General features: G+C 35.1%; 3 protein-coding genes and 1 pseudogene across 3 annotated transcripts; 1 reads left to right on the top strand and 3 right to left on the bottom strand.

The window, feature by feature from the left end:
• Window positions 1-6,470: 6,470 nt before the first annotated feature.
• LOC146943468 (Ribosomal protein L10 family protein) lies at window positions 6,471-9,636 on the top strand. The gene is made up of 7 exons (XM_085741727.1): window positions 6,471-6,569; window positions 6,664-6,920; window positions 7,520-7,578; window positions 7,889-7,949; window positions 8,273-8,363; window positions 8,452-8,528; window positions 9,262-9,636. The coding sequence occupies exons 1-7, from the start codon at window positions 6,542-6,544 to the stop codon at window positions 9,373-9,375; spliced, it is 687 nt and encodes a 228-aa protein (XP_085597853.1). The 5' UTR covers window positions 6,471-6,541; the 3' UTR covers window positions 9,376-9,636.
• A 1,597-nt stretch (window positions 9,637-11,233) lies between these two features.
• On the bottom strand, window positions 11,234-14,027 carry PYM (partner of Y14-MAGO). The gene is made up of 4 exons (XM_085741731.1): window positions 13,414-14,027; window positions 13,194-13,313; window positions 12,733-12,957; window positions 11,234-11,596 (listed from the first exon to the last, which is right to left on the bottom strand). Exons 1-4 carry the CDS (start codon window positions 13,597-13,599, stop codon window positions 11,453-11,455), a joined length of 675 nt encoding a protein of 224 aa, XP_085597857.1. The 5' UTR covers window positions 13,600-14,027; the 3' UTR covers window positions 11,234-11,452.
• Window positions 13,978-14,560, bottom strand: LOC146943466 (uncharacterized; annotated as a pseudogene).
• Window positions 14,561-18,239: 3,679 nt separating this feature from the next.
• LOC146943465 (Lung seven transmembrane receptor family protein) lies at window positions 18,240-22,415 on the bottom strand. Its single transcript, XM_085741730.1, has 5 exons — window positions 22,041-22,415; window positions 20,523-21,444; window positions 20,272-20,367; window positions 18,919-19,055; window positions 18,240-18,653 (listed from the first exon to the last, which is right to left on the bottom strand). The coding sequence occupies exons 1-5, from the start codon at window positions 22,253-22,255 to the stop codon at window positions 18,476-18,478; spliced, it is 1,548 nt and encodes a 515-aa protein (XP_085597856.1). The 5' UTR covers window positions 22,256-22,415; the 3' UTR covers window positions 18,240-18,475.
• Window positions 22,416-22,743: the final 328 nt, after the last annotated feature.

Here is a 22,743-nt window from a genome sequence, read left to right as displayed (position 1 = left end):
TCTGTGCATCTCTAATACTTTTCAAGAAATCGTTATCAATTTTCAGCATTCCTAACTTAACGCTCCGAGACGACATTTCACAAACTAAGCTCATATCTCTAAACTGTTCAAGTAATTCAAATTCTTTCACCATCATAGCAGACATATGTAAACTCTTCCTACTTAAGGCATCCGCAACAACATTAGCTTTACCTGGATGGTAATTCAAACTAAAGTCATAATCCTTCAACAATTCGAGCCACCGTCGCTGTCGCATATTCAATTCTTTCTGATCAAACAAATACTTCAAGCTCTTGTGATCACTAAACACCTCGAATCTCGAACCATACAAGTAGTGTCTCCAAATCTTAAGGACAAATACGACTGCAGCTAATTCAAGGTCATGAGTAGGATAGTTTCGTTCATGAGTTCTCAACTGTCTTGATGCATAAGCAACAACTTTATCATCTTGCATAAGCACACCGCCTAAACCTAATTTGGACGCATCACAATACACCGCAAAAGGTTCATCAGGTTTTGGCAAAATCAAAACTGGAGCCGTCGTCAAACGCTTCTTCAATTCATTAAAACTGTTCTCACAATGAACATCCCACACAAAGGTTTTACCTTTACACGTCAACTGAGTTAACGGAAGTGCCAACTTAGAAAATCCTTCTATAAATCTTCGATAGTATCCTGCCAAACCCAAAAAGCTTCTAATCTCTGTAACTGACTTAGGAGTCTCCCATTGTGATACTGCTTCAACTTTAGATGGATCGACTGCAATACCACTACCGGAAATAACATGGCCCAGAAAACTTACCTCGTTCAACCAGAATTCACACTTAGACAATTTAGCATACAACTTCTTCTCTTTCAGCACTTGCAAAACGATTTTCAAATGTTCTGCATGTTCTTCTTCTGTCTTAGAGTAAATCAAAATATCATCGATGAACACAACCACAAAGCGATCCAAAAATGCATGGAAAATGCGATTCATATACTCCATAAACACGCCAGGCGCATTACTCACACCAAAAGGCATCACCTTATATTCATAATGACCATATCGCGTCCTAAAGGCCGTCTTCTGCATGTCTTCATCTTTTACTTTAATCTGATGATAACCCGACCTTAAATCAATCTTGCTGAACACACGTGCACCCACCAGCTGGTCCATCAAATCATCAATTCTAGGAAGTGGATATCTATTCTTTATAGTTACTTTATTCAGTTGTCGATAATCAATGCACAACCTCATACTTCCATCTTTCTTCTTAACCAACAATACCGGCGCTCCCCAAGGTGAAACACTTGGTCTAATGAACTTCTTATCTAGCAATTCCTCCAACTGTTTCTTCAACTCAGCCAACTCAGAAGCTGACATACGATAAGGTGTCATAGACACAGGCTTCGTTCCCGGAACAAGGTCAATAGAAAATTCAACTTCTCTCTCCGGTGGTACATCAGGGATTTCATCAGGGAAAACTTCAGGAAAATCACACACCACCTGCAACTTATCAATCACTGCTTGATTCTCCAAAGATCAAGATCCCATCGCGTTCTAATTGCTTCAGCTGCTTAGTAGACAAAAATTCTGCTCCACTTTCCTCTTCAGCAGAAGAGAAACGCACCGACTTACTAAAATAATTAATGAGAACATGGTTGTACTCTAACCAGTTCATACCCAGAATTACATCCATTCCACTCAGAGGCAGACAAACTAAATCAATCTCAAAATCACGATCAAACATAGACAAAGGACATCGTAAACAAACAAGAGAAGTAGTCACCGAACCCTTAGCTGGAGTTTCGACGACCATTTCTCCACTCATATCAGACACAGCAAGGCCCAACTTAGAAGCACAATCAAAAGCAACAAAACAATGTGTAGCACCAGTATCAATAATAGCAACTAAAGGAGTATTGTTAATATAACAAGTACCTCTGATCAAACGATCCTCATTTTCAGTCTGAGTACCAGTCAAAGCAAACACTTTCCCTCTAGTCTGAGTCTTCTTCGGATTCGTACACTGAGACCCAATATGACCCTCTTCTTTGCAGTTAAAACACACAATGTCCGCATGCTTACACTCTGCAAGTGTATGTCCTTTACTGCCACAACGAAAGCACCGTTTAATATCCTTAGTACAAGCAGTACTCTTATGGCCTTTCTCGCCACAAGTGTAACAAACAACCTCAGCACCAGCATCCTTCTTATTAGACCTCCTCTCATCATTAGCTCTTCCTTTTCCTTTGTCAGCAGGAGCACTGTAAGGCTTTGGGCGACTTTGTTGGCCCTTACCCCTCTTCTCACTCATAATCTTATAATGAGCTTTGCTGTCATCTTCATAGATTCTGCATCTGCTCACCAAAGCAGAAAAGTCACGGATCTGTTGGTAACCAATGGCTCGCTTAATATCAGCACACAAACCATTCTCAAACTTGATACACTTGGAGAACTCAGCATTGTCCCCCGTGTAGTGTGGATAGAACTGAACCAGCTCCACAAACCTTGCTGCATACTCTGTCACCGACATGCTTCCTTGCTTTAGCTCAAGGAACTCGATCTCTTTTCTCCCGCGAACATCCTCAGGAAAATATCTGTTTAGGAATTCTCTCTTAAACACAGCCCAAGTAATAACTGCATCATCCTGCTCTAGGGTAGGTTGGAGGCTCACCCACCAGTCATCAGCCTCCTCAGCCAGCATATGCGTTCCAAAACGCACCTTCTGATCATCAGTACATTGCATAACTCTGAAAATTCTCTCAACCTCCTTGAGCCACGTCTGTGCTCCATCAGGGTCGTACCTTCCTTTGAAGGTAGGAGGATGATTTCTCAGAAAGGTCTCCAACATTCTCACATCAGCATTCGCACCAGCACCAGCATTTGGATGTTGTCCCACAGCTTGGGCTACAGCTTCCAAAGCAGCAGCAATCGCAGCATCATTTCTTCCAGCCATTCTGGTCCTCTTATAGCAAATATGATTCGCAGCCTCCAGGTCTCTTCTCTGCACAACACACAACATTTAGAATATCATAATAGTGGTATTCCAACTCCTAAAGACACAACTCGACTCACTACTTGGCCGGACGGACCGACCTGCTCTGATACCAATTGTAACACCCCGTTTTCCCGACTTAAAAATTTCATAAAAATTATCAGAGTTTATCAACATAACGGAGCATCACATACCTCATTTAACAACAAATATAATACTAGGAAATACTATTTATTTAAGCAACCTGTCTTTATAAAATTCAATGATCAAATGCAGCGGAAATTTAGTTCGCAACGTCACATAAAATCTTTGGCATAAAAGGCCACAACTTAACATCTCAGATAGTCTTCATAAAAATGTTCAACATTTATTAAATAAAATACGTAACAAGGAAAACAAGCATCAGACAATCCCCATCCCGTTACGTATCAGAGCATCCTAGACGACACGATGTGAGGAGTCTACTCACGAACACAGCTAGTCTTTATTCCCTGCACATTATCCACGGTCGAGGCAACATATACGCAGAAGGGGTGAGATTTCATAATCAATACATTAAGCATATAATCTAATAAAATGCATTTAACAACTTAAACATTAATAACATATCAACAATTAACAATTAACATATTTTTCATTTCATAACAAATACAATCATCAAATACCATTACTAATTTTCATCGCAAATCATAATCAACTTAACACTCAATTTGACGACACAACTCATCTTTGACCATGCAACTCTATCAACTCAACAACAACTTGACAACACAACTCATCTTTGACCATGCAACTCTATCAACTCAACAACAACTTGACAACTTAAACAACATGAAACTTCTTGATATGCAAATGCATGTGGTACCATTCAACAACAAAATGAGCATAATAAGCTCTTCAACGTGTGAGCACAAAGGCTGCCGGGCCTAAAGCCCCCAACTTTAATGAGCACAAAGGCTGCCGGGCCTAAAGCCCCCAAATTTAATGAGCACAAAGGCTGTCGGGCCTAAAGCCCCCAACTTTAATGAGCACAAAGGCTGCCGGGCCTAAAGCCCCCAACTTTAATGAGTATGCAATGAACTCAACTTCCAACAACTTAGACAACGACGTGTACAACCCATACGACTCATAATCACGGACGACTTCTTAAATTCCAACAACATAGACCGACTCATGCAACCTCAAGACACTAACAGTCGACAACAGAAAACAGCAGCAACATACAACAATTAACAACGCTTGAATGTGTTAACATTCACATAAAGAATTAATTACATCAATATAAATATCATAAAACATCATTATAGCATTCATGCAGCAACACTTCTAGTTTCAGTCACCATAACAGACTTCTGGAGCTTATGAAAGTATCCTAAACAGCTTTCTAACTTACTTCTAAGGTCATCTCAAGACTACACGTGCGAAAGGATCGCATCGGGACAATTTTGGGCAACTAACAGCCTAACTCGCAGTGGCGAGTAACTTCACTCGCAATGGCGAGCAAAGTGTGCATTCTGGGTTCCTACGTATTTACTCGCAGTGGCGAGTTATTCTGCTCGCAGTTGCGGGCTCACAGGTCACTCGCAGTTGCGAGTTGCATTGCTCGCAGTTGCGAGTTCTGGGTTCTAGCTCGCAGTTGCGAGTGTTCTTTCTCGCAGGTGCGAGCGATGAATGTCAGTACGGCCAGAAACCTAAAAATCCCAACTTTTCACTTAATCTCCTAATTCTAACCTCAATTCAACATCTAATTATCATCTTATGGTATATCTGAGTTCTGTACACTAAATTAGCATCAATCTAACATCTGTTCATGGTTCAATCATCAAAATTGTTCTTAAACCTAATTCTCAATTCTCACCAAAACTTAACCTGATCATGCTAAATTCATCCTATAGAATCATACTCTTAATAATATTGAAAATTAGTCTCACCCTTACCTGGTTATGATGAAATCGCAACTCTCCCTCTAGTTCTCCTCTTTTCTGACTTTTCTCCCTTTTCTCCAAAAGCGTTTCACGTAAAAACGTTTCTAACTTCTGTTTGCCCTATTTATCTTTTCGTATTACTCTTCTCACCTCTAAACTTACTCTTTACACATCACAGCCCAACTTCTAATATTTTTATTTTATTTATCATATCTTATTTTATTTAATAATAAAATAAGTCATAACAACATAACAACTTCACCACAACAAAATACCCCACATAATTCATTTATAAATCATATAAACCACTCAACTTCATGAATCATAAAATTCACACATATCAATCATGAAAATCACTTAAATCATATATATAAATATATTTTTAAATAATCAAATAATTAAGACGGACTTTACAAACATCATTACTTATTGAAACTCTTACAATGTATTCTGTTAGAAAGTTACGACTTCACACTTAAAGCATGTTTCTGATATAAAGCTTTGGACAATATTAATCTATAATCGGTTATAACCATCATTTCGTTTTAAAATAAAGAGAGATTGTTTGATCTCGTTCATGTTATCGACACTCGTTCTTTAACATCGAAGAACAAAATTTTAGGTGATCTCTCTCTCTTTCTCTCATTACTGTCTTGATATTAAAAAATTTCATGGTCAAGGATATGATGTGGCTAGCAATATGCGTGTTGAGTGGAATGGGTTGCATGTTTTATCCATAAAAGATTGTCATTATGCATATTACATCCATTGTCTTGCCCATCGGCTATAACCTGCTCTAGTTACAACTGCTAAAGAGGTTAGTTACGTTGATACATTTTTTTTGCAATTTTAACATTGATTGCGAATGTTATGATTGTTTCTCCTAGGAGACATGTTCAAATTCCGGCTGCTCAAGCAACTATCGTAACAAAATTGACTGATAAGGACGATATTGAAACAAAAAGTGGATTGAATGAAATAGGCATTTTACAAAGAGCTACACATAATTGATGGGGTTCTCACATGATATATTCGAAGCCTGTTATGCATGTTTGATGTTACTTGTGTGGTTCTTGAAAAAGGTAAAAAAGAACATAAACGATGCTATACGTGTTTATGATATTATCATATCTTTTGAGTTTATTTTCATAGTGCAAAGAAAAAAAATTAAGAAAAAGTTGCATTACATGTTTATTGACGTCAAATTAGTGTAGAAACCTTTTAGGAATCCTTCTCAAATGATTCTGCAGCATAAATTCGTACTCGAGGGTTTTTGAAAGGAAGAGGGAAAGAAAATAGTGAATATAAAGCGAGGTGGAAGAGTCTACATAATACGGAAAAGTTATCAGCTGCGGCAGTTAACTGCCGTTGCAATCATTTAACGAGTGACAGTTAGCTGCCGCTGAAGGCATTTACATATTTTTGGAGTGTTAAAGAGTAATTTTGAAAGTGATGTATGAGTTTTGAAAAGCCCATTAATGAGATTAAAAAAAGCCCACTTATAAGCCCAACCCGAACCAACGAGACACAACGTACAAGTTCATTTCTTAACCCTTGCAAAATCAAAATTAGGGTTTAAGAAACAAAGATTTCACAGTCACATTGAGGGTAGCGAAGCAGCCTCCATAGTTCAAAATGCCAAAATCCAAGAGAAACAAACAAGGTATGATTATGTTATGTCTTTTACTCATTCGATGATCATGATTTGAATTGAAGAAAAAAACACGATGTTAACGATGATTATGTTAATATTGCAGTTACACTTTCAAAGACAACGAAAAAAGGAAGAGGTCACAAAGAATTGATAATTAATGGAATAAGAGACGCAGCTGAAAAATACAGTTCAATTTACGTTTTCAATTTTCAGAATATGAGAAATTCGAAATTGAAAGAGTTTAGGGAACAATTACAATCAAGTAGCAAGTTTTTTCTTGGATCTAACAAAGTAATGCAAGTTGCTATTGGTCGTTCTGCTTCTGATGAAATCAAACCCAATCTTCACAAAGTTTCAAAGGTTGTTTTGTCTTGCAATATCGTTCTGTTTTTTGTTTTATTTTTTTGTTGTGGATTAGAAAAATGTGATTTTGATTAGTTTTTGGAGATTTTTAAGAAAAGCGGAAGCTGCTTTGTGTTATTTTACTTGAATGATAATCATTTTGCGTTTTTCTGTTGTAAAATTAGTTCTGAAAATGATTTTCTGAGAAGCTACTAATGGGCCGTTTGGTTTGATTTTTTTTTTTTTTAATCTTATGAAAAAATAGCTTATGCAAATAAATAAGCTTTTAGGTTAATTCACGAGTTCTCACTAGCTAAAATTGTATCTTCATCGGTTGTTTTTTTCATAAACTACCTTGACAAGCTTATCAATAATACATAAAAGCTTATTTATTTGCATAAGCTCACAAAATAAGCCAATCCAAACGGGCCTGAAAAACAACTTCTCAAATGAAGCAGTTTTTAGATTTTTTTGAAAATCTGTAACAAAGGATTCAAAACTAGTATAAGTTATTATTTTGTTTAAAAAAAGTGATTTTTTCATGAAAAAGTTGTAACAAACAGCCTCTTACATTTTTTATGAATATTTTCTTATTGTACTTTTTTGTTTTGTTACAGCTATTGCGTGGAGATGCTGGAATGATTTTTACGAATTTGTCTAAAGAAGAAGTTGAAAGGTAATTGATTTTTGAACTGCAAGTTTAGTTATGCATAGAAATGAGCAAATTTAATGTACGATTATTGGTCTGTGCAGCATATATGTATGTGTTCTTTGTCTATGTAACTGTCTTATAGTAGCTGATATTCAATTGGTAATTTGGCATGCTATTGATATGCTAAACATGTTTCTGGGGTGAAAATTTTGCTTGAATAAACATTGGATCGTTAACCTTTTTCAATAGGGGGGTTTTCTTGAGATGCTTGAAATGTCTCATCTCATTGTTCTTTATTTGACCAGAACCTGATTTTTATTGATGCTATTTATAGGCTGTTTAATGAATTTGAGGGATGCGACTTTGCAAGAACAGGAAGCATTGCCACCGAAAAAGTAGGTTGAATCTAGTTCATTATTAACTTAATGTTTATTTTTATACAAATGCCTTGTTAGTAGAAACCTATAATGCACCTACACAGACACCGAAACAACACTGACATGTCGACACCGGTAATAATTTAAGAAAATGACATAATTGAATGGAATCACACATGTCGGTGTTATGTTCGATACCAGACACTCATTCAATTAAAAGTGTTGGTGCTACAAAGGTAGAAACTATTTCATCCTGACATATCCTGTAGTTGCTCATGCATCTGGCATGTGTTGAATATTTAGTAAATAAAACTCATACTTTCAAGATCTGACTGTTTCAGGTTGAACTCAAGGAGGGTCCTTTAGAGCAGTTCACACATGATATGGAACCTTTTCTCCGGAAGCAAGGCATGCCTGTTCGGTTAAATAAAGGTACACTATAGACTGCATTGTTTTGTAATTATTTTTTAAGTGAACCTGCCAATTGAAGACTAATAATTGACGTTTCCAAAATTCACAGGTGTTGTGGAGCTTGTTTCTGACTTTGTTGTTTGTGAGGAGGGAAAGCCTTTGTCACCTGAAGCATCTCGTATACTGGTTAGTTGTTGTTATTACCCAAATCCTCTGCTCTGTGCTATGTGCTGGCGAACATAAATGTGGTCCAATAGAACTTGCAATATCAGGACTTCGAAAGTTGAAGTTGCACTACTCTAGGGATGACTCACACTTCAACCTAATAACTACTTCCTGCCTATGGGTTATTCGACCATATTTAGTGTTACTAATTTCAGGCCAAAGATAGAACGAAGTGGAGTAGGATGATTTTTTGATTGTGAGAACATTGAAAAATTTTAACATGATTTTTTCCTCCCTATATCTTTCATTTTTATGTAGCGACCATTTGATTGTTCACATTATCCCCATTGATTTTTTCTTGTTTGGGTGGGTAGTGCAATTTGGAGAGAGATTGACACATAAAATAGACAGTGGGTCCTACTATTATGTGGGTCCCACCATCATTAATTACTTTTTAGTTTTTCGAAATTTTTGTGTGTCTATATCTCTCCAAATGGATGAAATGGAGAGAATAATAAATGGAGAGGATCTTAACTCGTGGGGGATGTGAATATAAAAATGATGCATATATTTTTGTTTCCTTGTTAAATTCTCAATAGTAATGTTCTATCCAACATCTTGACCTTGGTTATTGAAGTAATTAATTAGTCTCGGTTAGCAATAAGCATATAAGCTCACCTCAATTAGCACCATTATTATAGTATGTACATCATCAACGTTATAATGTGGCTGACATTGTTGCTGCTTTTGACAGCGTTTGATGGGAAATATGATGGCTACGTTTCGACTGAACCTGGTTTGTAGATGGGGTTCTGAGGATGATTTTGAACTCTACATTGATGGGCCTGGCGATTCAGATGTTGAATGATCACAGTAAACAACTTAGAATGTTGAAGATTACAAGATATGGTGTGGATGCAATTTACTTTGGAGGCTACCTTGATGTAGTGATACAGTACTATGTAGTATTGGAGTTTTTCAGATGCATTTTTAGTAGAGTTGATGAATGTATTTTCAGCAGGGATGTGGCTTGTATGGTCCGTAACTTAAGAATCAAATTTTGTGAACTAGAAATATTTTTGGTACCAATATTCAGTTTATATTATCAAATTAGAAGTTTTGTTGCGAACATGCATTTCACTCCCTACACTTATTGAAGTCTGGAGTCCTTTGAACGCAAGACACATCCACTTGCTGATGTTGGACCTTAGTGACACCAACACCATAATCATGTTTAATCTCTGTTTTCCATCAACTAAAACTAGTGGTAAAGAAAATAAGATTAACTAAAAACCAAATATAAGAAATCTATTTCAAGGTAGAGGAATGGTTACAGTTGCATCATACTTAGTGATTTTTTATATAGAAATGGACTATATCTTTGCAAATATGTATATTTCCAAAACTACTCCAAGAGGTTTGTTAAGTACAAGGATCAACTTAAGACATATAACAGTTAAAAGAAGAATTAACTTTAAAATAAGTTAATGAAGATACCGAGTAATTTTGCTCCTTTTACTTCGACATTGTAACTATGGGACAAGCATGGTTTAAAATGATTATGATGATTAAGCTTCGTTGAATGACAAGTATTGGTTAATCGTTATTTTTAGTAGGAAGATTTGATCCCATAATAAATTCATAACCACCTTATCAATCAACCTCTACGACGCTCCATCCATCTTATAATTCTTATTAGTCCATTTACATCAGTAAATTAAGTTTTGTTATAATTCTTATTAGTCCATTTACATCAGTAAATTAAGTTTTGTGTACTTGTTAGAGTTTAAGAGGAACACTGTCACATGAGCAACATCAAGAAAATGAAAGAACATTTCACTATTCAGAAGTTCATTGTGAAATTCAGTTAATGTTAGTCGCCATAAACTGAGGTAAAGGTTCATTAATGGCTTGTTTGATTATGTGTTTAAGCTAACGCTATCGCGTCCCAATTCCACTTTGCCATGATTTTGTAAAGTTAGAAATGCAAGCTTCTCTTTCCACTTTGCCATGATTTTGTAAAGTTAGAAATGCAAGCTTCTCTTTAAACGCACGGCTGCGTCAAATTCAATGCTATAACAAACACACACTAAATGAAAACAAGCTCTTTGCCTATAACTAACAGAGTCCAACCTCATTTGACCTATGACTATGAGTGCTGTCAAGTCATGCAAGTATCAAGTCATGCAAGTATGTTCACCGCTGAATTCCCAAAGCAACCCATAAAAATTAAGCCATTTAACCACTGTCTCAATCAACCAGTTGGAACATACATTATGGGTTAAAAAGAAAACATTTAGAAAAAATAGATTGGATATCATTTGAATGCGCTCCCTGAGATTGATTTAACGATATAATGGAAAATATACAAGTTGCCACTGTAAAACAGTACTCGAAAGAAATGCTAATCAGAGTCTTAATCAAATTAACAAACCAACAATATCCCAATAGGTTCATTAATATCCCAAATAGGTTCATTAACAAGGACTGAGAATGTGCAGAGGAATGACCTCGCAATGGATGCAGTAGCAAGGAGCACTCACAGCAGATTCAGATACAGAAGCAGCCAGGGAAGCTCTTCCCAGAGAGGGAGAGTGAGTATGTGCAGGCGAGCTTACAACCCAAAATATATAATAAATGAAAAAAAATAAGTGTTACTCTCAATGGAGAACATGTGACCATGTTATGAATATCATTCCTCTACCAAGGATTGAGTATTAAAAATATTCAAGCAAACACAAAGCTCATGTTGAATTTCTTTAGTATATAAGGTTATTGATGGGTAACTCCCTAACAGTTATATACTAAAATATCATAGCGCAAAGTGCAAGGTAAAAAGAGACGATGAAAAGAAAATCCTTGATAGATTACTGATTTGGAGTTTATATCTAACCAAGAAACATTAAGAACTACAAATTCTGATCATCCTAATTTAAACACTTTAATCACACAGCCAATGTTTCAGCCTTTTTATCCTCTAATTGTTTTAGCTCCTTACGCCAATCTTCCAGCTTTGCTAGCTTCTCTAACTGCTCCGGATTTAAATCTTGCTCTGCAGTTTTCTCCTGTAGGGCTTCTGTAAGTCGAATCTGCACCCAACAGTCAAATGTTAAGTAAAATGTTAGTTCTTCAGCAAGATGGGGAAAATTAAAATACACATACCATGTCATGACTATGATAGTCATCCCCATACAATCCTATCCCATAACAAAACAAGTTAAAAAAATAACCATCAAACTATGAGCAGTCTTCTAAGTCCTTTGGAATAGAAACAATTCAAATGTTGGCTACAGCTTAAGGCCACTAGACAAGAATAATATGGATGACACAAATTTTTATTTGAGCTTCCAGCTGCCATGGTATCTATGCATTGTTTCTAGTATAAACTCTAATTTGGTAGACAAGAAACAAAGAAATTGGTATAAACAAAGAAACTGAATATGTGAATCAAGGAGTGGGGATCCTTGTCGGCTCAATCTCAACGAATGATTCGTAGCCAAATATTCGAGTGAATCCAAGAAGTTGATTAATATGAAGTGAATCAATAAGATCAAGACAAATTGGTAAAAGATCAGGGTTTAGATGTTTAGACAGCAATATAAGTTGCATTGCAAGTGAGTTCTTCTTTTGAGACCATCACAAGGATACCTAAAAATGTAAAGAGGTGTACAAATCCCAACCATAATAATACTGAAATACTGGATCGACAGCAGCATTTTAAGTACTTCTATACTATGTTATGATGCTGATATAGAGAGACAAGTAAGCAGGAGTATCTAGCAACTGTGCGTCTGTGCGACCAATGGAATAATCCATAACATAACCTATACCAGAAGGACCAAATTACGTCCATGAGCCACATTAGCAAAATTGCTATTCTCTAATTGCATGCCTCATTTTAAATATAATCCGAGACTGGAAAGTTTAATCGATATCATTTGCCTCACTCTAATTACCAATGTGAAATCAATATAATTCAATTTCAGACATTAAATTTTATGCTCAAATAATATCCTAGCTGCATTAAGTTACTAAAACGTTGTGTGGAGAACACATAAAAAAGAGGATCATCAAGGTATCTACTATCTAGACATGCATGACAAATACTATTTTTTTTTTTTACCAAAATTAACCTCATCAAACGCTCAAAACCAATGAATTCTTATAGAATCTTTATCACATGCATGCTTGAGATATGCAGAAAGTAAAAGCATAGTATAGGCACCTTCTTTTTCAATGCTCGAATTCTCTTGTCTAAATCTTGAGCCGACCCAATTGGCTCTGAAGCTTCCACGGAATTGGTGGTAGGAGTAACAATGGATGTATCTCCAGAAACAGCTAGTTCATTGATCTGAGAAGTTAATGAATGAACAGAATTCTCCACAATTACATTTTCTTGCTTTCTACTATCTTCAACTACAGTTGGTTCTTCTAAGTTAGTTTCCTTTGCCTGCAAAAAGTAAATAACTCTGGCAACTTAATTTCTCTATTCACAATCAAAACAATGGGATGCAATCTCAACATATACACATAACACATACACAATAGCTTAATTTCTAATATAATGCCCCAAATTTCGCTATGCTACAGTGCTAGCCCCTAATTGACAACCCTTTGACCCTCATTAATTTTCAGCTTATGCATAAGCACTTATCATATATAAACACTTATAATAAAGTAATATACCTGAAGGCGTTTCTTTTCCTTTTTTCTTTCATTCCTCTTAACAGCTTTGGTTTTAGGTTTAGAATCCAATTGAGGGTCATAACCAGGAGGACCAATGTGTGAGGCCATTTCCTTTCTCATCTGCATAATTTATTTAAATTAATAAATTAAAAGCCATTAATGGGGTTTGAAAATTGAAGTTAAAAATTGAAACTTTAGTTAGGTTATGAAGAAAACATACGAGGGCGGGTTTAGGTTGATAAATAGCGACTTCATCTTGAGGGGTATAACCAGCTCTGATGCGAACTGGTTTTCGAAGTGTACCATCGGGTCGACGGGTCGGGGCGAGGATCCGTTCACCATCTTTTGGTTGCTTCTGCTTCTGCTTCACTTGTTGTTGATCTTCGCTTCTCTCACTCGTCGACATCACTCACTCTTTCTCTGCTACTCACTCTCGCTAATCAAATTTCCAAACAATTTTTCTGCTTTAGTATTTAAACCTTAATTTTTGTCATAAAACAATAACACTTAAGGTGTGTGTTTTTTTTTTTTTTTTTTTTTGACGGCCCCAAAAACAAACATGTTTTTTTTTAGGTTTAAACTCACTTTTTACCTCCTAAGTTTGCAAAAGTTGCAATTTTGACCCCCTATTAAAAAAAAGGCAAAAGTGACCCCCCATGTCTACCCATTTTGCATAACGTCAATTTTGACTAAGTCAATGCTTGCGTGGCAGCTCACTTGAATGTGTGGCATGCCACGTGTGTAATTACTAATTTAATAAAATAAAAAAATGCCACATAATCAATTAATCATTTATGAAATTAAATAAATGAAAAAAAATTACAAAACCCATAAAATTCATAAATCTTCATCTTCTACACAAGCCCAGAAAATCATCTTCAACATCCACAAACTCATCTTCAAACAAACCCAAAAATTCATCTTCAACCACAAACAAAGCACTCTGGTTGAATTGAACAACAATGATTTCATCCAAACCTAATGAGTAAAATCATAAACAACAATAATAACATAAAGACAAAACCAAATCGGAACAAAAACAAAAAGCGGAACAACAACAACTAAAACATGTTGACTCCCACAAGCTACAATCCCAAGCTTAATCTGCATAACTTCACTAGAGCAAGCACAAGAAACCCACACCCTAAAACAAATCCAATTCCAGAAACAAGCATCCCAACTCTCAAAGAGTATTGAACTGCGACGACGAGGTCTTCGGCGATGTCGGTGGTGGGGATGCAGGACGGGTTTGTGTTGAGAGTGTTGAAGGGGTCGTTTGGGTTGAAGAAGAGGCCGATGAATATGCCGAGAGTGAAGAGGGAGTTTACGTTTGTGATTGCGGCTGTTATGTGCACATGACATTTCATCTTCTTCTTCAATCCCTCATCTTAATTCATTCATTGTCTTTCCATTAACCCGTTAATTTTTCAATCCTTAATTAAATAAATGGGTGCAGCTTCAATGATTTGTGATTTGGTTGTGGGTTTGCAGCAGTTTCTGATGCCTAGTTTAATGGAAGGATTTAAAGAGGAAAGAAGGATTGGGAGAGAATAAGGGTGTGATATGTTTTGAGTTTGATAGAGGATGAAGTAGAGAGAGAGAAATTTAAGTGTTTGATTTGCAGGGGCTTGGTGAGCTTTCTAGTTTTTAATTATGAAATGAGCTTCTGGGTTTGATGCCTTATGAAGATGATGATGATAATCCTCACACGTGCCTGCCCTTTTTTTTTTGCCAATTTTTGTTTTTTTTTAATTAGTTAATTATACGCGTGGAATAAAAAAATATTTTTTTTAAATAAATGTACAGGCGGCGTGCCACATATGGTTGACTTAGTCAAAATTGACGTTTTGCAAAAGGGGATAGACATGAGGGGTCACTTTTGCCATTTTTTTAATAGGGGGCCAAAATTGCAACTTTTGTAAACTTAGAGGGCAAAAAGTGCGTTTAAGCCTTTTTTTTTTAATCCATCCAATCTAAAGAAAGACTAATTTGTTGATTAAATTCTACTATCCGCTTGTTCCATACTTAATATAAAGAGTTATTCTTGCCCAAACTCAAATCAAATTTATTTGAACACACATATATAAGTGTAAAAAATTAAAAATTCAATCACATCATTTAAATCTATTCTCTTTTAAAAAAAAGTTTATTTGTGAGTGTGTGCCCAAATAAAATTAATTTGAGGTTGTGTCCAAGTTAGAATTTCCCTAAGTATAAGTATGAGTCAAAAACCTCACGTAAATTCGTTGACTTAAAGTTTTAGATTAAATTACACTGTCACGCATACTTTGAGTCCAATAAGATTCATCATCTAAACTCCTCTCATCTTAATTACTATTATTACAATCATGATACAGTTTGATCCCCCTCACAATATTTTATAAAAATTTTCATTTTATAAAATCCAAACAATCCATTAGTCATTAAAATTTTCTTGTGCAACCTGGACAAATAAAAATTCATTTCATAGGAACTCCAACATAAGATACAGTTTGGTGGTCACGAGACGAAGTCATACACAATCATAACCCTAAATAATTTTTTTTGGGACACACACATAATTAAAAAAGTTAAAAAAAATAATAATTTTATCATATTATTTAACATCATTTAATTATTTTCTCTTAATATTTTTTTTGTATTGTGAGTGCGCTCAAAAATATTATATTCGGGGTTGTGCCTGGCTGGAAACCTCTCCAAGAAAAATAATAATTAATCACGTTATTTAACATCATTTAATAAATTATTTTTTATTAAGTTTTTTGTATTTGTGAGTGCGCCTAAACATATTATATTTGAGATTGTGCTTGGCTGAAAACCTCTCCAATAAAGGCAAGGGTGTGCTAGTTGGCGGTGGCAGTCTTCTTTGTAACTTTGATGATAGATGGCTCAAAGGTTATACACGGAAGATTGGGGTCTCTGATGCTGCCTACAAAGAAATGTGGGGTCTCTCTTCGGTTGAGCTTGGCTCATGATTCAGTGTGGAATGGAAAGTGACTCTAGGTTTCATTGATATGGTTATGAACAAGTGCACGTTGAGTGAAAGTACTTCACTTTTGTTTGTCGTATCCAAGTAACTCATACTCCCTTGTCAAGGAAACATAGTTAAGATTGACTTGCATGTTGAGTGAAAGTACTTGTGAAGGAAACTTAAGTTAAGATTGACTTGCAAATTTCTGCAAGTCAGATTCAAAGTATCCTTTTTAACTACTCCCTCCGACCTTATATGTAAACACCCATTTATTAGAGAGAAAATGTGGTTATATATAGGGACGGAGGGAATATATCTCTGAATTTTACTTGCCTAGAAATGTGAATTTAATTTATTATTTTTGTCTTCTTCTTGAGCTATGCTTTTGTATAAAAAAAAGAGTTACATGTAAAATTTACACTAATGGGTACAGTATTTAATAACGAGAGACAAGTAAATCCTGCCTCCATCTTAAGTTAGTCATGACTGTACTCATGTTATTATATTTTTTTTAGGGTTAATTAAATTTTTGGTCTTTATAAATATCTGCAGTTTTGTTTTTAGTCCTTATAAAAACAAATCACACTTTTTAGTTCCTACAAAATTTTCCGTTAGTGTTTTTAGTCCCTGTTAAATTAAAATTTGTTTAATTATGCTTAAACTTCTAAATTTTTGAAAGATTTTTTACAGACATGTTCATAACATCGTAAGCCACTCTTTTATAAAATATTTTAGTTTTTTAACATGTAATGAATTAAATACGAATTTTTCTAAAAGTCAAAATTTCAAGATTATATTAATGAAAATTTGGACTTAATAATAAAATTTTGAGTTACTTTTTTGCGGAGGAACTTTGTATAATGTTCTAAATAAGTATGTCAAAAATATGTTAAAAATTTAAAAGTTTAAGCACAATTAAGCAAATTTTAATTTTACAAGGACTAAAAGTATGTGTTGGTCTCTATTAAATTAAAATTTGTTTCATTATACTTAAACTTTTATATTTTTAAATGATTTTTAACAGCCATGTTAAGAACATTATAATAATCTATTTTATAAAAAAATAGAATTTTTTAACATGTAATGAATTAAATATAATTTTTTTTAAAACGCCAGAAATTCAAGATAAAACTAACGAAAATTTGGACCTAAAAATAAAATTTTGAGCTAACTTATTGCGGCGGAACGTTTTTATAATGTTTTAAACAAGTATGTAAAAAATCATTAAAAAATTTAAAATTTAAGCATTATTAAACAAATTTTAATTTAACAGAGGCTAAAAACACTAACGGAAAATTTTGTAGGGACTAAAAAGTATGATTTATTTTTATAGGGACTAAAAACAAAACTGCAGATATTTATAGGGACCAAAAACTTAATTAACCCTTTTTTTTATCGATGGAGAATAAAACGAGAAGAGAAAACAAAACCAAGAAAAAAGACTGCTCCATGATCCTCACAACCCCACTAGCATCAGCTAGGAGAGAGAGAATTAACTTACGAGAAGAATCATTTTACAACAGTTTTAGATAAAAGATAAACTTCGTATCTTGTAGTTATCAGATTAAACTCTTACCACCGATCTAACACCTCAAGTGCAATCAACCAAAAACAATTAACAATGCCAACTTAGAGTCCAATTAATCAATAAGTTTAGCAGTAATGTTGGTTGCAAATTGCAATTCGTTTTTTAGCAACGAGATAAATCATTTTGAAAAAAAAAATTAATAAAACATTGTTATATATCCAATGAAAGGAACGTGTCCTGGATCATATTTTTCCTCCATTCTCCTTGATAAATAAAAAATAAATAAGTTAGTCATGACTCACGACCGTGCTCATGTATAAATATCATTTTGTTTTGAACCAAAAGTTTAAGTATCTTTGAAAACTTCCACTCAAAAACAAAAAAGTATCTTTGAAAACCTTGGTCAAGAAACTTCTGATTTTAAACACAAAATGAATCAATTCAAAGTTCAAATTCATACTTTATATCTGTTAGGGATGGAGAATGTGATTTTAAATACAGACACACTTAATTCAATAGTCAGTGGGATTTCCTAGTATGCAAGGGCTAAAAGAACGCAACAAATTTGATCATCAACATGTGCAACAATTGTTATACACTAATTACATACATGATATAAAACCATTTTGGAACAAAGAATGTGATGTAGTTACTAGTTATTTTCCAGTACAAATGAACAAAATTTTACAACACCTCCTATTGAGGGTCGGGGAAGACGTCTTGAGACTTGAAAACCCAGCAGGGAAAACAGTACAGACGTGGTAAAAGAAAGCTGTCAAAAGCTTATTCCCTTTTATCCTCTTCTGACTCGTCATCTTCATCATCAGAAGATGCATCAGTTTGGCCATTTTTCTCTTGCCTGACTAAACTTATTTCTCCTTGTCCTTCTTGCTTTCCCTTAGTTAGAGACATGGCTTCTTCGTCATCAGATTCTTCTCCCACTTTCTCTGAGTATGCGTACCTACGTAGTTCGCAGAGGCAAATAAAACAAAAGAAGTGAGACTCTATCGGAAACCATCTGAATCAGACGTTAGAATATGAAATGAGTCAATGACATACTGTTTTTTGCCCTTTTTTTTTACGGCTTTACTACTACAAGTGTATAATTAGCCTCACCCACACAACATTGTAAATTTCAAAAGCTTGTAGCTTACTTATTGATGAGATTAATTTAAAGAATCATTTCAAAATAACTAGTAATTAACGACTTGAAAAATACAATGCACCTTTGAGAACTTTGGGAAGGCGCCCAGAGATAACATATAACACAGAGTAGTGCAAATGCTAGAATGTCCCAGAATGCAGTGATGATCCAAGCACTCTGCCAGCGCTCATTAAATGGATCTGTTGCTTTGAAGTAAACCTGTAAAAGTAAAGTTGGCATATATTGATGGCGATCAAGATAAAAAAATTGAAGAATGTCAGATTACAGTATATTTGCATAACAAAACTACATTTCAGTAATTTATCTGAAATAGAGACAAGAAGCTTCAGATAAGTCAAACACAAACAAAAGCAGGGATATAAACACCTCTGGATGTTTCTTTCAAACGTATCCACAAAATGAAGAATCCCATTTAGTCATCACTTGATTCATACACCATTTGATCAATTTTATTTTACATGCATGTGCACTTCTCATGTTTTCCTTTGATCATGCATTTTTCTCTTGTTCATTTGGCTGATAGGTTGAGTGGCACATATTTAGTTTCCAATTTTTTGAGGTTTCCTTGACAATGTTCTTTGAGCTCCCTCTTCTCTATTAATAATTTGTTTTCTTGATATTTGATACGGCAACAATAATAACAAGCCTTATTCTAATAGGTAGAAGGTCAGCTACATGGATCAGTATCATTGAACTCTATCAAACATCAATTTTTTGTAAAAACATCGATTTTCTTATTATTTTCTCAGGTATTCCTCTCCCTTTTCTAATCAGAAGCCTCTTAGTTTTTTTTTCTCACATATCCACTTGATATTTACCCAGGAAAAAATAATAAATACTAATAGGTGCCATTCAACAAGTTAATATTTCTTAAAGTAACGTTAGTTCCAAATGCTAGCATTTCTACACTGCAGATAAAAACAACGTAGATAAGCTCTAAAGGAGTGGCCAGTTTCCAAACATGAGGGAGCTAGGACAAAGACAAGCTCATTTCAGAAGCTTAAGAGCCCTTAGCTGGGACACATACACCCATACATTGACAACTGAATGTGTTGCATGGTATTTTGGTTCCTTCCTGTAAGTTATTTTCACTCATTTCTCTCTTCTCCAGATAAATCACATTACTCTATTTTTACCACTTGTGAGAAATAGGAAATATAAAGGAACAGGCCCGGTACCTAAATGCAAAGGTGATATGGATTGAAAATAAAGAAAGCTTGAAAAGAGAAAGTAAATTAAAGTCGGGATTGGACTTTTTTTTTTTTTTGGGTTTCTTTTCTACTGCAGCAATGTAATATAACACAGCGAAACAGGAATATCAGTTGTTTCTTGAGATAAGACAATAATTTCAGTTACTAATACAAGAGGTCCATGTTATATTGCACAAAATAAATAAATTGATTATAAGACTTACCTCATAACCTATCCAGACAACTGAAGAGGTAACCGTTGCTACTAGTGCATTTGAGAATTTCCTGTATATATCCAATTTAACAGAACTCCGTTTTGCCTGACAAGGAAGATACAGACAGAATGCCAAACATATTTGAAAAAAGGAGGATAGTCAGAAATCCATAACAGAAAAATTTAGAGGTAGGGTGCTGTAAAATAGTAGGAACTTGAGCAAAGATAATAGGTACGGGACAAATTATGAATTATGCATACCTGTAACTGTTCTAGTGTTTTTGACAGAGAAGTAAAAATCCATAAAATCAAAAATGCGTCCAAGAAAGCATCAGGAAGAACTAGAAAGAGCCTTGCCCTTCCAGATACATCATTAATGGTCCCCACGTATTCAGTTATATTCAGCAACTCTGATGCAAGAAAGTAAGTTACTCCAAGCAAAAGGACCTTTGATGTAAGACCGCCAAGAGTGGGTCGCACAACACCATAACCCATGGAAACAGAGAGAATGAGAAGGCGTGCTATTGTTTTTCTTATTGCCCCAACAGTGACAACCCATGTTGTGACAATAATAGGTCTGATTCCAGTATTGTTGAAATGGGCATACTCAAAATACCAGAGAATCATCTCAAACAATCCAAGACCAATAACAGCTGAGATACAGTGCTGAAGTAGCAATACATCATCCCAAAACCTCACATACTGAAGGAGCCAAACAATGCCAAGGCAAACATAAGCCAGCGCCATAAATACATAGAACTTCTTTAATGGGGCCATTCTGCCGGGTAAAAACCCATCAGGGTTTTTCCAGATTGTCTTCCCGCTCATCACGATATCCTTGAGCTTGGGGTCACAAGCTACAAAAAACAAATTATACATTCCAGTCTTTGTGATAGAAACTTCCTTAGAATCTAAACTGATAATTCGGGATTTCCCCTTGAAATATAGATCTATAATGACTGGCCAATTAGTGTCAGTTGCAGAAGGTCTCCTGATAACCTCTCCTTGCTTACAAGCTCCCATCTTCGCTAAATCAGAGGTGCAACATATTGCTCGTTGTCCTCCATAAACAGAACCGCCTATATCATCACGATCAGCAGCCTCAAAAATTATAATGTGCATTGGCACGGTACCACGCGCCCTGGCTGCAGATTTTCTTCTCCTAATGGTTATATTTTCAAACCTATCACCCACAAGCAGAAAAAGTCAGTGTTTTCTGTTATGTTTGACATATCATTCAAATATGAGGAAAGAGATATGAACCATATAAATCCATATACAATGAGATGTAACATATAAGGTTGGTTTTATGGTTGGGATGGAGGAGATAAATAGTGGAGTGATAAGGAGGGAGACGGTTCAATTCTCACCCCTAACATATAATTAACAATATTAATATCTGCCACTAAAAAAATGTAACTCCATATGCAATTTTTTACATTTCAAAAATTAAGACACACGTATTTTAGTTTCAAGTTAGAATCAATTCTAAAGGCCAAATCAATTCTACTCGAGTGCAACCAAATATTTCAAAATCAATTTGACACCTCCCTCTAGAATCAATTTTGGCTCCTCCTCCCCTTCATTTCAGTCTAGCATCTAGTCCATCAAATTATACAATTCCTAAGACAGAAATGTTGATATGAATTGGCACAGCAACATTAAAATTTAACACTTTTATGACACTGAATAATACTAGTATTAGTAATTCGTAGAAATTGACAAATCCATCTAAAGTGGGCATAAGTAAAGTAAGTGAGAATAGAAATGAAGCATTACCGAATGTAAGAACGGCCGTCGTGGATGGAATCGGTATGGGAAGCGGTGGAGATGGAGGCGGCGATGCCTTCACTGCCACCGGAGAGAAGAAAAGCATTGCCGACATCTTGAAAAGGTTCGCGATTGTAGATGTGGATGGATGCAAATGAGGTAAATAGAAATGAAAATAAATATAGGAGGAGGAGGAGAAGGAGTGAAGAAGATGCGAACAACATGGATCTCGATCTTGATCTTGATATTGTTATTGCTGAATTGGATCGCCGAAAAGAATGCTCAAAAGAGAAGAAGATCACAATTCAACTCGGATCAGTCGTTGCAACTTCACTCTCTTCGGCAGATGAGATTGGAACATCAACAACTACACCACATACACGCGCGGATCTAGCTTCCCTTCTCTCTCTTTATACCTTACTTCACAATTTAACTAATAACCACAAATTTTACCATCATCATTAACCATAATTTTTTACTAACATTTGGAACTTACGGTTGACTACGATAAAGTTTTTTTTTTTTTTTTTTGAGGAAAAATAAAACTACGATAAAGTTTGTACCAAAACAATAAGACTTATACAAAAAGACGCAGCCGGCCCTAGTTTTTTAGTGAGAGAAACTTCAACTTCTCTTTAAGTTTTCTTTCTCTTTCACTCGTCGAGGAGGGGTGGTTTTAGGTCATTTTTTTGACCTAGAATCACCCCTCTGC

This window comes from Medicago sativa, chromosome 2 (genome assembly GCF_051527215.1).
Source record: "Medicago sativa cultivar Bolivia chromosome 2, Bolivia_mono, whole genome shotgun sequence".
Classification (NCBI taxonomy): Eukaryota; Viridiplantae; Streptophyta; class Magnoliopsida; order Fabales; family Fabaceae; genus Medicago; species Medicago sativa.
Note: the sequence above shows the minus strand (reverse complement) of the source record. Positions and strands in the feature narration are given on the sequence as shown.

What these genes read in the sequence shown, in the direction of transcription:
- LOC146943465 (XM_085741730.1), bottom strand. Translation starts at nt 22,255, where the DNA reads ATGTTGTTCGCATCTTCTTCACTCCTTCTCCTCCTCCTCCTATATTTA. An exon ending in AAACACTAGAACAGTTACAG is followed by an intron (nt 20,368 to 20,522) that starts GTATGCATAATT and finishes CTTCCTTGTCAG; the next exon opens with GCAAAACGGAGTTCTGTTAA. An exon ending in TTGTCTGGATAGGTTATGAG is followed by an intron (nt 19,056 to 20,271) that starts GTAAGTCTTATA and finishes TTACTTTTACAG; the next exon opens with GTTTACTTCAAAGCAACAGA.
- LOC146943468 (XM_085741727.1), top strand. Translation starts at nt 6,542, where the DNA reads ATGCCAAAATCCAAGAGAAACAAACAAG. An exon ending in ATCCAAGAGAAACAAACAAG is followed by an intron (nt 6,570 to 6,663) that starts GTATGATTATGT and finishes TTAATATTGCAG; the next exon opens with TTACACTTTCAAAGACAACG. An exon ending in GAAGCATTGCCACCGAAAAA is followed by an intron (nt 7,950 to 8,272) that starts GTAGGTTGAATC and finishes TGACTGTTTCAG; the next exon opens with GTTGAACTCAAGGAGGGTCC.
- PYM (XM_085741731.1), bottom strand. Translation starts at nt 13,599, where the DNA reads ATGTCGACGAGTGAGAGAAGCGAAGATCAACAACAAGTGAAGCAGAAG. An exon ending in AGGAAAAGAAACGCCTTCAG is followed by an intron (nt 12,958 to 13,193) that starts GTATATTACTTT and finishes TACTTTTTGCAG; the next exon opens with GCAAAGGAAACTAACTTAGA. An exon ending in TTCGAGCATTGAAAAAGAAG is followed by an intron (nt 11,597 to 12,732) that starts GTGCCTATACTA and finishes TGTTGGGTGCAG; the next exon opens with ATTCGACTTACAGAAGCCCT.